Source organism: Pholis gunnellus (assembly GCF_910591455.1).
Source record: "Pholis gunnellus genome assembly, chromosome: 10".
NCBI lineage: Eukaryota > Metazoa > Chordata > Actinopteri > Perciformes > Pholidae > Pholis > Pholis gunnellus.
In genome coordinates this window covers 14,852,600-14,869,472 of record NC_136537.1, presented here as the reverse complement: position 1 = coordinate 14,869,472, position 16,873 = coordinate 14,852,600, and the positions used below count along the sequence as shown (strand labels likewise).

At 42.2% G+C, this 16,873-nt stretch overlaps 1 protein-coding gene across 3 annotated transcripts in view; it reads left to right on the top strand.

The window, feature by feature from the left end:
- Positions 1-7,569: 7,569 nt before the first annotated feature.
- Positions 7,570-16,873, top strand: part of pcdh11 (protocadherin 11) — a gene marked incomplete at both ends in the record, with an annotated part of 112,740 nt that continues 103,436 nt past the window's right edge. For all 3 annotated transcript variants that reach the window (XM_079167007.1, XM_079167005.1, XM_079167006.1), the window contains 2 exons: positions 7,570-8,109; positions 13,817-16,324. In XM_079167007.1, the coding sequence (XP_079023133.1) occupies positions 7,570-8,109; positions 13,817-16,324 (3,048 nt within the window). The remainder of the gene's footprint in view (positions 8,110-13,816; positions 16,325-16,873) is intronic.

Sequence of the window (16,873 nt, the reverse complement as noted above, 5' to 3'; positions counted from 1 at the left end):
TTTGGCCTAAACAAAACAACAGTCATCTGGCTCTACCCCAGCCCGCTTGTCTTCAGGGATGAGTGTTGTGGCATGAAATGATGAACAGGTGAAGAATGCTGTTAATGAAACCTTGCCAGGGGCTAAACTTGTTAAAATGCAAAGTTAAAGCCATTTGTTGTATGAGGTGATGGCAAAGGGTAATCGGCTGTAGCATGGAGGTGGTGATGATTTGACCTTTGTGTGACGATAGCCCTGAATGACCCCCATAAAAGCACCTGTTAGAATCTACTTTATACCCATTCAGTCAGAGAGAAAAGTGTAAGCTTGATGGTTTGTGATCAGGGATTTTTGAGCCCATCGATATGTTGCATTGATGCCTGTGTGACATTGTGCTCTTCAGCCGCGAGCAGACTTGTTGATGTTTCCCCGCAATAGGTTTTATGGTCCGAATGACACGCTGTTAAACAACGTTTAGCAGTTTGCTGAATATCTGATTCTCACTTTAGTATCATTTTAATGAGGCATTTGAGTTACATTGTCAATTTTTATACAGTGACATTTGCCTCAATTTTCCAGATAATTTCTTGTTGCCATTTCATCATTCCTTGCATTTCAAGTGCTCAATTGTTCAAGGTTCATAATCCAAACTGCAATAGGCTTATAGACCACAGGAATTAGGTTATTTGACACCATTCTATCCATGGAAACTATGGAAATTATGAGCAAACCCATTATCGGTCTAATTTCTCTTCTGATCCATGATAAGAGCTCTGCCACAGCCTGTTGACACTCTTGGGATTGTCTGAAAAGAAATTGAACCTCATAATTATTCAGAGGTGCCAATGATACAGTAGAACTAATTGGAAATGAAAAGCAGAAACAGAGCTCGGTATAAAAGTGAACAGTGCCCCCCTCTTGCTTGCAGGCGGATTTCTGGAGCACTGGAGCTACTGCAAACAGCAGAGGCATCTGTGGTCCACGCATACTCCGCCATCCACCTACATCTCAATGCAAGCAGCTCTCCAACGCAGTGCGGCTTTAAGAGGACCGGGGCTCTTAAATCTGCGGTTGGCTCCTCCTTCCGCCATGATGTCAGTCGGAGGGAGAGCGAGAGGGAGAGAGGTGGGCAGTGTTGAGGAACTGAGTTCATACAATACTACTGAGACATCTACAGCTTAGCAGACAGATACGGTGAACCGCCTATCCCGGCTCCTGTAAGTGATGCTGCGCTGAAGCACACTTTGATCCAACTCCATTGGGGGGCGATGCGCTCTCTGCATCCCTCCTTCAAGAGTTTTTTTGGGAGCGTGCACAACCTCGAATCAGTCAAAACAAGTGGTCATAAAATAAATTAGGTTTAAGCTTTCAGTCTTTCATCAGAAGTTCCTTTTTTTGCGCTCTTGGATTGAAGTTTTACGCGCTGGTCAAGAAGCATTTAACGCGCACGTGCAAGTTCTGTGCCAGCGTTTTTATGCTGGTAAAAAAAAAAAGTAGGAATTTCAAGGCAAACGTAAGCTAGGGATTCAAAGTTAATGTAGAACAAGCCGGGATCGATGCGTATCGTCGGCCGTGGGATTGCGAGCCCAAGACACCCGAAGAGGAATTACAGCGTCCTTTTCAATCAAACTTGATCGCTGTGCATGTTTTTGTTTTTCTCTTGCACATGAGGACCACAGTTTTCTTTAGCGCATGGATAAGTTTTTGTAGTGGATAACATTTTTTCGTCTACTTGCATTACGTTTTGCTTCCGCTTCTGATGAGGATCCTCTCCCACTTCAGTTTAATTCGTGGCACTTCTCTTTTTGTAAATCCGTGATGTCTCCACGCGACGGTACCCACGGCTGATTTTGTCGTCATATTCGAGCGGAAAAGGTAAGATTTGCTCTTAACCACGACTTTACTGCTGAGATCAAAATGTTTTTATATTTCTCTTACTTTAGTGCTCTCTGAGCATATGTATGCTCATGGCTGGTCTGTATCCTGAGCGCGTTCCGAGAAGCTGGAGAGCGCCCAACAGCCTAATTTGTGTGGTCCGTGTAAAATTCAAATTGACATCTCAATACCAGCGAGGACCTGCGTTATATTTACAATCAGTTAAGAGCAACATGAGCCGGGCGGAAAATGTAGTGCTAGTGTACGGCACTTGGATAAATCACTGTGTTGCGATAGTGGGTCATTTTGATTTTCCTAGAGCTGCTCCAAATATATAACTGGCGTCTCCGCGCACCTGATGTAAATAGAAATTATCCACGGACACGGCGCTCAGTGGAGAATCTAAGCCGAGTTGTCGCATTGTGAGTGTGTGTACCGCGCGGTTGGTCACGACTTCGGGCGTTATTTAGTCTTTGCTCAACACTGATCGCTAGATAGATAGGCCTACTTTCCAAGAGCATCCAACTGCAGGCACTTGTCAGTGCAGGTTTTCTCAGCAGCTTGGCCGTTGAGCTCGGTGCGTGGGTGCGCGGTAACAGCGCGCGCCTGGTCAAGCGGTTCAGCTGTCACAGACCGTAACCTCAGGGGCTCAGTCTGTTCACGCTCGGACTCTAGGAAAAAAAATAAAATACATAAATATATTATAGTTTCCAACCAGAAATAGTTCAAATAGTGACGATGTAAATCCCCGTTGACCGGAAGATTAACCGCCACAGTTGGTTGTTTGAGTTCCTAATACGTTATACCTGCTCAGTATGCAATAGATTATTACTGGGCCTGTTTTTAAAGAGTCCCACAAGGCCTACTGAGCTCTAGGTTTGCTGGAGAATTAAATCAAATGGTAATGTGAACCATCCTAAGGTGAGCAGTATATTTTGGCTTTAGGCTGAGGCATTTATATTGAAAGAAGAGTCGGTGGGTAAATGGAAAGCAAGGCTAAGTATTTGTTTGATTTGAACTTCGCAATAAAACCATCTGCACATGCACATCCGCATTTCAAGTAGGTACAAAGCAACTGAAATATCCTGATTTATACCTATGACAACCAAATCTCCAGTTATTCTTTTTATGCCTGTGATAAATTCAACAAAATATTGAGTACATGATGCGCTTAGGGGTCAACAACTTGTCAGAAAACTGTATGTATTGTCAAGAGTTCATGGAGTAATTGAATTGTGTCAGAGATGCTTCCCAGGTATCGAAGATGTTGTTTTTGCTTTTAGTTTTAATCCTACAGTGTATGTTTGGTTGTTCACATTCAAGCTCCTTCAAAACTCTGCCTCCACAGTCGCATATACAGTTTATATAGAAAAAACTTGACATCTCTGGTTATAGATCTTCTCCTCTGATATCATGTAGTATTTGAACTGTCCTTTTTACTTCCCATAAGGGATAATATATTGAATATGACTCTCCACATTGAATTGAACCTATATTTCAGAATTCACGATGGTGTCTTCAGCACACATTTCAACTGAAATATGGCCATATTGATATATATGAAAATGGTTTTCCAGTATCATTAAAAAATACATTTGTATTTGAGCAATTATTCATAATAGGTTGGTCATAATAAGTTTTATTTTTTTTGTACTTTGTTTTAATTAATTGCATGGTTTCTCTGATAAATTAATTGTCTATAATTTAGAATTTTTCATTAAAGATAATGGATTTTAAAGCCAAGTAAACATTAAAGATGATGTACAGCTACACCAAAATGATCACACTTATATTTAGCATTAGGATTACATTTGCATGTATGGACTGCCCTCTTGAGGTCCACGATTACAGCGTTGTAAATTAGTTTGTCATTTTGCTAATGCAGGAGGGTCAGAAATATTACTTAGCGACCATTTCATTACCCAAGTAGTACAACTCTTCATAATCCAAGTCTATCTAAGAATGAAAAAACTGATTGACATGTGAAAAGCCACTGGTTTATGCAGCTTAACAGCGTTGGCAGACTTTATGCAAATATTGTAGAACAAATTATGGGTCAGAATTTTGATATATCAGCTATTTCCTGTTTCACTGATACAAGATGTGTGATGTGTGATGTGCAAATCCCAGTGATATTTGAACTCTAATATACATCTTTTGTCAGTATTAAATTTACTGTTAACATTGTCAATGTGGTCGTTTAAGTCGAGCATCACTTCATCGCACTCTCACTTTCCTGTACAACTCAGGTAATATAGTCATTGCTGAAGTTTCCCAAGAGAAAACAACTTTTATTCCTCCACCATGTAAAGAGAATTGTTCTAGCTGTGTGGACTGAAAAAGAACTGACTGATCTTGACAGAAACCTGGTGTGTCAGGCTGTCAGCGATCCTTAAAGCTGCTAAAAGAGAAAATGCCCAAGACAATCAAAAGTATTACTTCTACCAATGCCCTCTTTTGAAAATGTCTTTGGATCCAAAGGCAGTATTGATAGATACAACAGTGGTGAAAACCTCGCTTTGACAGTTAAAGGACTCCAAACGTCTTGGTTCCCAGCCTCAGACTAACTACACAGAAAGTTTCCAGTTGAGGGTATCTTTAGGGGTGAAGGTAGGGGCTGACAGTAGCTGTATGTCTCCCCTCTCACTGCTACCTTCAGCGGACGCAAACAGCAGGAAGGCCTGTCCATCTCACTATTGTGTAAAGTGATCCTGGGCCGGCCTGCTCCTCTTCACTGTGTGTCTCCCAAGAGGGAGACTTGAGTTTGCCTACTGGATTCAACCTGCTGTCTGGGGCTCAAAATAGCATTTCAGGAGACTAGTGAAATGTAAGCAAAGGAGACACTCTGACTGACACCTAGGATTTCTTTCTCCCTCCCTCCTACTTTTTTTCCCCCTTCCAGCACAATTCTTTCTCTCACCTAGCCTGTCCCTCATGGACAGGCGTATAAAGAGTTGTGACAAGTGAAATGCCATGCAAATGTTGGAAAAATCCCGGTTAGGAGAAAAGCATTAAGTTAATAAATTCAAGCGGAGTAATCAAGTTTGGCCATAATGTGTTAAAGGGCAACATGTGCCTCTTTCCTGTAAAATATATAAAAAAAGATAAATAGCTTTATATATTATTCTACTATATACACTACACCACATGTAGGCTCTATATGTATATCTCCTATACCAGTCATTAATACGTTTCCTAACATCCCATTAGCATTGTCAGGGTGTCCTTTTTGTTACAAAATTTGTACTCCTGCATGTACTCAAAAACATACTACATCCCTTCATCCTGCGGAACATTATTGTCACTTATAAGGGAGAGGAAATCTAGATCATGCTTTGATCCTTTCTTTTTTTCACTTTGTCGAATCACATCCCATTTAAGGATGTAATTTAAACTTCATTATGCGTTGTGCGAGCTCAGCCTTGGACTGCACGGCGATCATCACAGTAAAGCAATTGCTGCTCACTCTCAGAGAGATGCACACTTCAAAGTAAAGGGTGTCACGGTACCTAATGGGATATATCTCATCAATATTTTGACATGACAGTACAACATTGCCTGTGCTATATGTGTAGAATGAATAACCCTCACACTGATCAATGTCAGAGCCATGTTTTTTCATGTCACACTGTTGTTTAATGAGTCTCATGTGACTGCTTTATGAAATGTGTGAAAAGAAATCTGTCTTTACAGGCTGCATGAATGCCTTGCAATTGTTGCTGATTCAAAACCAGCTTAATTAAATTCTTATTTTTAATCAATTCCCTTTTGTCGGTAGGCCGAAAGCTTCAATGGATAAGAACGCTGTTGCCTTGGCAATTTAGAAGACCCCTGTAGTGCAGTTTAGGCAGTCATACCTTTTCTACAGGATATTGTTTGACTCATGTAAATGGATGGAATTTCATAAAGTAGGAAATATTATGATTCCCAGAGAGCTATTTGTGGTCCCTTGTTACTTTGGGTATGAATGCCTTTTCAGCACCAGCTGTGCATCATTTGTGTGATGGCTGTCATACATTTTTGCCATACTTTGAAGAAAATGGACGTTTGATTTCAAGGCAGCTGCCTTATGAATATAAACCAATACCTTCAGGAAAATCATGCAGTTGATAAACACTCAGGGGGGTTGGTGGACCTAAATACACAATGGGATATGAGCAATGAAATTATATTAGTCGTTAAATATATTGCACTGGAATACACATGGGGAGCCAGGATTATTATGAGAAGTAAACATAGCTCTGTCTTGGTGGCTTTACCCTAATTCGCCATTGCACAATTAAACAATCTAAAGACCAGTAATGCAATTCTACTCTACTTCTAAAAAACCCACTGAACATGAATATACCTTGATAATTAAACTCCATTACCACCACTGTAATGCCAAAAAGCCAATTATAGCCTGTGTGGCCAAGCTGTGTGATTCTGTTGGAAATTATGGAATTTCATTTATTAACGATATCCAAGAATTGATTAAATTAATGAACAAATCCAAATGTGAGCTAGCAAACTGCATGAAGTGAGTCCCCTAATAACTTACTAAATATGCCGCTAACTGGTGGAAGGTAGTCAATATTTCATACTAGCATATACTGGCAGGAAGGCATTGCAGAGTATGACTCCTTCATCATCTTCCAATGACCTACTTGGGTTTTGGCAAATGGGGTTCTTACCCTTTGGCAAGCATTTGCACATATAAAACAGTTCAAGATTTTGTAGAACAACAGCATGAAATACAGCGGCAACCGAAGACAAGTAGATCTATTAATGACTACTGTTCAGCGATGGTAAACAATTTCATCTTAGGCATCACTCAGCACAAAAAGTAAACTGAAAGCTGTTCACAGTTGATGTTGGAAGAACCATTCGTCAGGATGTAATTAAGTTATGATTCAATTTCACTAATTTGACTGATGCCGGCACCAGCAGTAAATAACACATTGTTGTCTCCTTCCACGGCAGATACTCTAAACTGCGCTCTTATCATTCTGCGTATGTTTACACACATGGGCATTCATGAAATATTTGAGAGCTCAATTGTTTGCATTTGGAGCAAATGAGGTTTTCCATTAATAGCTGCTGTCAAGCGGTACTATTGCAAGTCTGTGTGTGCGTGTGTGTGCGCGTGCGAATGGAAGCACTGATGCTCAAGGCTCAGTTCGGCTGCCTCCAAATAAGTCTGGATGTGGGGTGCAGGTTATGAAGACACCGCTGCACCATATTGACTGACATTGACTCAGATATGAGTTAAGTTTTTCTCTCCATCACATTTTTTCCTGCACGTAGTTCGTGAGCAAGCTTTCAAAAGCAAAGAAACACTGGACTCCACCTCTTTCATACTTCTCAATAAAAATATGAAATGGTTCATTAAAGCGATGAAATGGATTGATGGAATATGTGAACTACTAACCTTTACGTGTCCGCTTGCTCAATGGATGTCATCAAAGGTTAATTGTGTAAAACCGTCATTAATTTGATCTGAAAGACATACAAAGGATGTGCGCTCATAACTAGTTAGGATGAACAGGTCAAGTTGAAAACTCTCCGTGAGGGAGAAATAGTACTAATTACAGCAGAACTTGAATGCCATGTCGTTTTGTGCACTGACATTGTATGTTCTGTCTTTCGCTCTTCTTTTTTTCTCTCTCTCTCTGTCTCACCTCTCTTTTGGCAGAATTGCTGCTGTTCAAGTGAAGCTCCCATCCAGTCTTGAGTATGGACTTAGGAAGTCAGGCTCATGTGCTGGTGGTCTTGCTCGCCTGTGGGGTCTTGCTATGTCAGGCCCAGGAGAGGGACTACACGGTGAAGGAGGAGCAGCCAGAGAACGTCCGCATCGGGAACCTGCGCAAGGACCTGGACCTCAACCTGGACCCCAACATCAGGTTGTCCTCACCGCTGCAGTTCAAGCCTGTGTACAAGACAGGTGACGTGCCTTTGGTGAGGGTGGAGGCCAACACAGGGGAGATCTTTACCACCAATCACAGAATCGACCGGGAGAAGCTGTGCTCAGGGGTCTTCGCTGAGAAACGCTGCTACTATGAGATCGAGGTGGCCGTGCTGCCGGATGAGATCTTCCGACTGGTAAAGATCCGCTTCCTGATCGAGGATGTAAACGACAACGCGCCCCTTTTCCAGTCCACTGTAATAAACATCTCCATCCCGGAGAACACAGCCATCAACACTCGATACCCAGTGCCCTCAGCATTTGACCCTGATGTAGGAATCAATGGAATCCAACATTATGAACTGGTCAAGGTGAGGCTCATCCCGTTTCATCTCTCACATATAGAAAGTGAAAATGAATAGGTATTTGTTGTGTTTCAGGGTGTCCTTGGTTATCTTAATTTTGACAAAAGAAGTATTAATCGAGGGGGAATTTCTATAAAAGAACACGTTGTCTAAATCATGTGTTTTGTGTTCATATAAATCAATTTCTGAAGGCCCATTTGGTTCATTTATGAATATTGATTTCTGAGTACATTCCAGTCATGACTCCCATACATTCCTGTTGTGTTGGATATTTACTGAATTCACCCAAGTACCCGAAGCGTAATTTCTAACTTAAGTAGATATTACTGTATCTCAAAATCTTTATGTTAATTTAATTCAATAGTGAATGAGTGAACGATATTGATAGTGAATGATACAGCCCTGAAGCATCATGTTATTGGTACAGTGCAAAGGTACTGGTTTGCTTTATGGACTTAATAGAATAAAACACTTTTAGGCATTTTAGAAATCCAAGCACAGAACAATTACTTTTGATAAACCAAGGACCATTGTAGCAATATGTCTTGGAGAAACAATTACAAATAGATAAAACGGGTGACAAAGTATGAAATTAATTGTCTTTTCAAATAACTATGGAAGTCAGGCAGAATAGCAGTCTGCACACAAGGATTCTGAAACACTGCTATGCCTGCAGCATGCCAGGGGTCTGATTGGATGACTATTTTTAATCATTAAGTCCTTACGACATTTACTGTCATCAGATTTTTATTATTATATGTGTTGCATGTAATATGATTCAGATTCTGCAGTACAGCTTCTCCTGTAAACCTGCTATATTGCTTGTGTAGTGCTGTAGTGCATTTCCAAGTAGGAAATTCATTCAAATGACCTACTTTTTCATAAAGTAGAATATGTCATAAGGCCTACAAAATTGTATACCAGCCATTAATATTTCCATATGCTTTATTTCATAATGAGAGAAGGCTATAAAGAAGGGGACGTTTTCACCATGTACAGTAATGTCTGAGAAAACACATTAGAAAGTGCACACAAAGCATATATTGCATGTCCAATTCCCAACAACAGGTTACATGTGCTGAACTAAGTAGATATGTGAGAAGGAGAATACTGTATTATGTTAGGTGTCTCATGCAGAACTAGGGAAACAAATTCTTCATCATCTAATTGATGCTTTATTAAAGTGCAGTGGAATTTTCTATGTTGCCTAATGGAGTCGGCCTTAAATCCAGAAATGTAGGATGATATCATGGACGCTTCATTTGTAGTCTAGACAACACACTGTGCTTTGTGGATAGATGGATATCGGAGATGACATGAGCTCTTACAAATAAAGTGTAATTAAAGAGGGAGATGCAAGTACTCTCGAGGAAACCCTAAACATAATAAATAAAGAAAGGTTAGTGGATTTTGAGAGCACGGTGCAAAACAGAAATGACATGTCCATCTTGGAGTCTCACATAAAGTTAACACTGGGTTGGAATGAACAGAATCGTTTCTCTCCGTGTCTGCCTCGAATACCAATTTACATTTTTAGTCCCACTGCCAAGGCCTCTCCAGCGCAATGTCGTGAATTGTTCATGCCTGGAAAATCACCAACCAAATGTTCTGCTCATTATGATGATCATCTGCAATCATTTTCTTTGCCCTTTTCACAATATAAAGCTTTCTAAAACCCTCGCCTAGACTGTGGTTGTATTATCTTATGCAGGGAATTTGTCTTAGAGCTACTTCGGCATTGTGTCCCTGAATCAGTTCTTCTCATTATATTCTCATTGTACTCAAGATTAATTTCCTTGTGTTCCAGGTTCCATATGAGTAAAACACAGGGAAAAACTTTAAAGGAGCCAGAAACATGTTCAACCTTTGGTATCTTTTATTTCAGAAGTGCAGTAGAAAGCCGAGGGTTTAGTGGGGAAGGAATGTGCAAGCATTTCCTAGAATAGCTCTTGGCCGCTAAGCCACCCTTGGACTATCTTTGTATGGTCCCGTGAGATTTGTCTCAGAAGCTCCCTCAGAACGATAGTTTGCCCAGTTTCCTTGTGTTGTGCGAGGCACGGTGTTGAAATTGCTACCATTGTGTAGCACAGTGAGCCATACTCTGGTCCACCACTCCACATGTAGCATGCCTGAATTGTCAACATACAGAAAGAATGAGAGAAACGTGGTAACCTCTTTTTGTACAACTTTGTCCTTTTCCAAAGTTAAGAGGGACAACGGGTAATTTCATCCGACACAGTGCTCTGGCATTGCACATAATGGTGTAATCACCCTTTGAGTGAAACTCTGCCATCAGTGTAGTGTGTGTGTAGTGGTGGTCTACGTCACCAGAACAGCAGAGAAGGTGTCCCAAGAAATGGTCAAGGTCAGAGTTACCAATCACATGCATGGATGGAGGAGGATCTCCCATGAAAGCAGATTAGATCACTTTATATATTCACAGGATAACTCAGAGGCCAACACGGAAACATACCAAAGACCAAAGGAGATTCTGCTCTTGACGTTGCATGGGACTTCGACTGTTCACAAACATTGGCCTCTATCCTTATTTCATTGGTTTATGAGTTACCAGAGTCACACACTACAATAATCCAAGTTCCATCTATGTCAGCATATTCAGACACATTTAAGGCGGGCGTTGTGTTCCAGTAATTTCATGTTGAGCCATGTTCTACTGATGAAGTGGATGGTGAAGTGCGTGCCCACATTTTGGTTGGGCAATCTGGAGGGCTTTTAGCTTTAACCTTTTGCCACCTACCTAGCATTCCCCTTGCATAATTTCTTTCACAAATATGTCTACTATTTTTGAGTGAATGGAGTGGTCGTTTTGCTGGCACTCCAAATCTGGGCTTGAATAATTGTATTCCTAAACTGATGCTAACTTTGCATTTGAAGATGCAAAATGTATTCAAGCTCCCTTGCCAAGTAGCAAGAAACATTTGATTAATGCATTGCATACTGCCTATAGGCAGTGAATAGGGTTTTTGGGCAGAGAGCTCACTGTCAAGCTCTTCCAGTTTTCATTAGCATCCTATTTTGACACATTATCCTCTTCTAAGGGTTGACAAAAAGCGACAAACAATTCCCAGCTTCTTTTGTCTTAATTATATGCATGAGATCATGGCCAGGGGCAAAAGTAGATGAGGGATGGAGAGAAAGAATGAGGGAGGAATGAGAGCGAGAGACTGAGAGAGGGTGAGTCTCTATCAGCATTATAAAGAGGTGCTATAGCTTGTGATGAATAGCCCTCCCCAGTTAGCCCTATCCATGGGCATCACCGTGACTAGAGTCCTCCTGATATATTCACAGCCCAATCTCAGTCTCCTCTTAGTTTTAATAAGGTCATCAACTTGACTGAAAGATGCATCCACTGATCAGGCGCTGTCTGCAAAACGGGGTTCGGAGTCATCCTTCCCTCATCATCAGCCACCACTGCTTCTGTCAGTGTCCCTTTTTCATTTAAATTAGCCATCTGTGAATAGATTGTGTACCACACACATACCACATATACAGTGCCATGATCCTTCTCTGATCGCTGCCGAGACCAGTAATGGGGAATGAACGGAAAGTCATCAAAGTTCAAGAACACATGTACCTGTACAGTACATGTGTGTTGGAAGAGAAAGCGGTATAATGGGCATACTTAGCCGTTTAGAGCGCTTCGTCTCTCTCGCTCAGCCTTAGGGTTTCCAGTGAGTGATTCATGCTAGTATTTGGCCTTTTCTTAGCCTGCCCTAGATCTTATCACAATCCACCAGGCTAATTCTGCATTCAGGAGGATGCACAGCCTGAAAGATAGCTCCCTTCAACTTATTGAAATGCGCTGAGTGCCGTCTTGTCAGTTGTAAAATTGTGTGAAACCAAGACAAAAGCATAGAGGAAATGCTGGCTCATAAATCATTGTGCAGCATTCCCTTTGACACATTCTAACTCAACATCCTACTATTAAATCCGGCTTTGCCAAATATCAGTGCAGCAGATACTCAGATACTGTGCCGAATGTGTGAACTATTCAAACAACTGGGGATTGAGGAGCTCTGCGTGGATGGAGTAGTGCTTAGCAATGGAGCCCCCAGAATGTTGTCTTGGACCTTTCGGGGTTGGCAGAAATAGTTCTGCAAAGCAATGAAGATTCAGCACAGTTCCTGAGAAAAAACAGTTTCTCTAGATTTCCACACATATTGTATATACTGCTTATCCCTAAATGACTCTTGCTTGCCAGAAGGATCACAAAATAAGGTCTGAAAGATCATTGCTGCAGTGTTGGCTGGTTTAAGTAGTTCTGTCAATCACTGACATGTTGACAACATTCCCTTGGCAAGCAGTTTTTTAAAGTACATAATAATTTACGTGCTGCAGCGGCACGTTTCCTTGTGTAGGCTACAACACTATGCTGGCACGAGGACGGTTCTACATTTTAAAACCTACTGAGGACTCACAATTTGGTTGAAATGTTATTTCCTTGAACGAGGAGAATGTATATATCTTAATCTCATTTGATAGCTGTGCCTAGACAGAGTAATCTCTTCCAACATTATGTGCAGCATGAAGCTTATCTCTTTAAAGAGGATGCTTTTTCTTGTTTTACCATGAAACTACTTCTGACTGAAAGAGCTTCAAAGGGCTTCTTTGTTTCATAATGTGCATGCAGCTCATTCATGAGCTTGATCTTCTTCTTATTTCCTCCCCCTGCTCTCTCTTTCTCTCCTTTTCTGTCACTTGTCTCCCTCTCCCTCTTTCGCCCTTCCTTTCCTTCCTCTCTTGTCTAATTTGAAAACATTTATGGATCCATACCGTACCCCATCTGAAATTGTAAATATTAGTGCTGGTTTTTTGGGAGGAAGGCAATTACTCTTAACAGCCGGTGCCAGTTCCTCCGGTTTCTCATGGGGATTACTTATGCATTTGTTTTCAATTTCCTCCGGCTTTACTTTTGCCTAGATTTAGCCCTTCTTGAGCAAAAAGCCTTTCTAATATGCAGGGTTTTTCACTCCCTTCTCTTAATCTGTGGTGATCTGGTCTTGCAGTGTATTTAAAATGGGAGCTCACTGTTTTGTCTCCATTTCCAGCGTTCTCTCTCCCATTATGAAGTAAAATTCTGCAAGGCTGCCTGCTCTATTCTAACTTGACACAAGATAGGAAAGTAGGGTGAAAAAGGAGAGGTGGAGGGACTTGATTTACTGCAATGATTGGTCACATTTGTAAAAATATGAATAATCTGACAATTTCTACGTTTCTGGGGCAAGTATTGTACAGTGTAGGGGGGAAATTAGTAAAACAATCTGATGATTAGCGTGTTTGAAAAGGCTTTTGATTAACGGGTGCCGTACTGAGATGAGCAATACGGAGCCAAGAAGCAGCTGCCTTGTTTAAAAATGTGCTGGGCCATTTAATTTGCTCTTGACATTCATCACTGCCTAAAAGCCTGATCCCAACAAGGGTTACAAACGAACCTGAGAAACCTAAGAAAATACCTCGACAAGCTGTTTGGCTTTCTAAGACAATTGACAAATGTACAATTTATACAAAAAAAGCAGGAGGAAGAATGCCTCAGAATATATTATACTATATACTATACTATAGTGATCCTTACCTTTCTTTGTCATTAACAAAGTGAAAATGTGGCTACAATTTTGGAAGTGGGGTTCACATTTGAACATTATGAGTACTAATCAGAAAAAGCGTAACACAAAATGTTGTCTTGTCTTTGCAGAGTGTCAGCGAGTTTGGCTTAGACATCATAGAGACTCCTGAAGGGGACAAGTGGCCGCAGCTTATCGTTCAGCAGAACCTGGATCGCGAGCAGAAGGACACCTTTGTGATGAAGATAAAGGTAGAGGACGGTGGCAACCCACCCAAATCCAGCACCGCCATCCTCCAAGTCACCATCTCCGATGTCAATGACAACCGTCCCGTCTTCAAGGACAGTGAGGTGGAGGTCACAGTGCCAGAGAATGCCCCCATGGGGACATCGGTTGCTCAGCTTCACGCCTCGGACGCAGACCTGGGTTCCAACGCACTGATCCACTTCGCCTTCAGCAACCAGATCTCTGCCTCAACCAAACGTCACTTTGCCATTGACAGCTCTACAGGACTGATCACTGTGAAGCAGCCACTGGACAGGGAGGTAACTCCTGTTCACAAACTCATCGTCCTTGCCAGTGATGGCAGCTCCACCCCCTCCAGAGCCACAGTGATTGTTAATGTAACAGACGTTAATGACAATGTTCCCTCCATAGACACTCGCTACATTATCAACCTGGTTAATGGGACTGTTCTGCTGTCTGAGAATGCTCCTCTCAACACCAAAATAGCTCTCATCACTGTTACTGACAAGGATGCAGATCTTTTTGGTAAAGTAGCTTGCTACACTGACCATGATGTTCCTTTTCGATTGAAGCCTGTCTTTAATGACCAATTTTTACTAGAGACAGCTGCCCCCCTAGATTATGAGACGACTCGAGAATATGCAATTAAGATAGTGGCCTCGGATAGGGGGACGCCTCCTTTGAACACTTCAGCTATGGTTTTAATTAAAATCAAGGATGAGAACGACAATGCACCCATCTTCCCCCAGCAGGAAATCCAACTTTCCATACCGGAGAACAATGACCCCTCTACACAGTTAATAAAAATCAGCGCCACTGACGCAGACAGCGGACTTAATGCTGAGATTATTTATACTCTTGGCCCTGATGCGCCTGACGGGTTTAACATAGACAGACGGTCAGGAATTCTCTCCGTTGGCAAACGACTGGACAGAGAGAAGCAGGAGAGGTACTCATTCACTGTCATAGCGAGGGACAATGGCTCCACGTCCCTGCAGAGCAATGTCACTGTCAGGCTAATCGTCCAGGACCTTAATGACAACAGTCCAGCTTTCACACACCCTGAGTACAACTTTTATGTGCCTGAGAACCTGCCTCTCTACGGGACTGTGGGCTTAATCACAGTGACGGACGCAGATGCGGGAGATAATGCGATTATAACCCTGTCCGTTTTGAACGGTAAAGATAATTTCATCATCGACCCCCAAACCGGTGTGATCAAGCCCAATATCACCTTTGATAGGGAGCAGCAAAGCTCCTACACATTTATGGTCAAGGCAGTTGATGGAGGGCAACCTCCAAGCTCCTCCTACGCCAAGGTCACAATCAATGTAGTCGATGTGAACGACAATCGTCCTGTGTTCGTCATCCCATCCTCCAATTACTCATATGACCTAGTGCGAACCACCATCACCCCTGGCGCTGTGGTCACCAGAGTGTTTGCCATTGACAATGACACAGGTATGAATGCTGAGCTGCAGTACAGCATTATCAGCAGCATCATCATCACATCTAGGGTCTCCCCTCGAGGTCTCTTTGCCATCGACAAGACAACGGGTAACATAACACTGCAGGAGAAAATAGTGGCAGCTGATCAGGGGTTGCATAGGCTGGTAGTCAAAGTCAAAGATCTGGGTCAGCCTGAGTCATTACACGCTATCGCACTTATTCACTTGTTTGTCAATGACACTGTGTCAAATGCTACCTTTATCCAAGAACAGCTGCGAAAAAGTATGGAGACACCCTTGGATCGTAACATAGGGGACAGTGAGGTAACAACTCAAGCCAATGGATATGTGATTGTTGTCATAGCAATCATAGCAGGGACCATGACTGTCATATTGGTGATATTTGTGACTGCCTTGGTGCGCTGTCGACAGACACCCAGACACAAAGTGGTACAGAAGGGCAAGCAGAGTGGCGAGTGGGTGTCACCCAACCAAGACAACCGTCAGATCAAGAAAAAGAAGAAGAGAAAGAAGCGATCCCCCAAGAGCCTCCTCTTGAACTTTGTGACCATAGATGAATCCAAGCCTGACGACCCCACCCATGAGCATGTTAATGGCACACTGGATCTCCCTGTGGAGTTAGAGGAGCAAACCATGGGGAAGTACAACTGGGCCACAACGCCCACCACCTTCAAACCTGACAGCCCAGACTTAGCCAAGCATTACAAATCCGCGTCCCCTCAACCTACATTTCAAATCAAACCGGAGACTCCAGTGGCCCCAAAGAAACACCATGTGATCCAGGAACTCCCCTTGGACAACACGTTCGTGGTGGGCTGTGACTCACTCTCCAAGTGCTCATCGACTAGCTCCGACCCATACAGTGTCTCAGAGTGCAGCTGTCAGGGGGGATTCAAGACTGCGGGGCAAATCACCACCCGACAGGTAATTCATGACTTCCTTTTTAAACCCACCCACACTAGTCCCCACTCACACTCCCCTTGCTGTCCCATGGTAGGTGATGTGAAAGGGGGAGGGTGGCAGCATGGAGCCAAGGGATTTTCCCACACAGACCATGACCATGTCTACATGAATGTCATTTGCACCTAAAAATGAAAAGAATAAAACACAATTTGTCACAATTAATGCAGCAAACCTGTCACTTTACCGTTATTAATTCATGTTTTCACCCTCCTTCATAAGCACTCATAATTGTATAATCATTTACAAAAATATGCAGGTTAATTTCATATTCAAAAGCTTGATTAATGGCAGCAGTGCAATTATGATGGCTAGCTATTTTACCTTCAGTCTGAGTGCTTGGTGGCAATGTAGCCTGATTTAGAAGAGCGTGGGATAGGCGGCAATGATTGAACTTTCTACTGATGTATTTGAGGTCAGGGGCGAATGATGGTGTGTGCTAATATATTTGATTGACATGTTTAAACATGGCATAGCAAAAAAAAAAAAAAAAAAAAATGGCAGCGGAAAAAG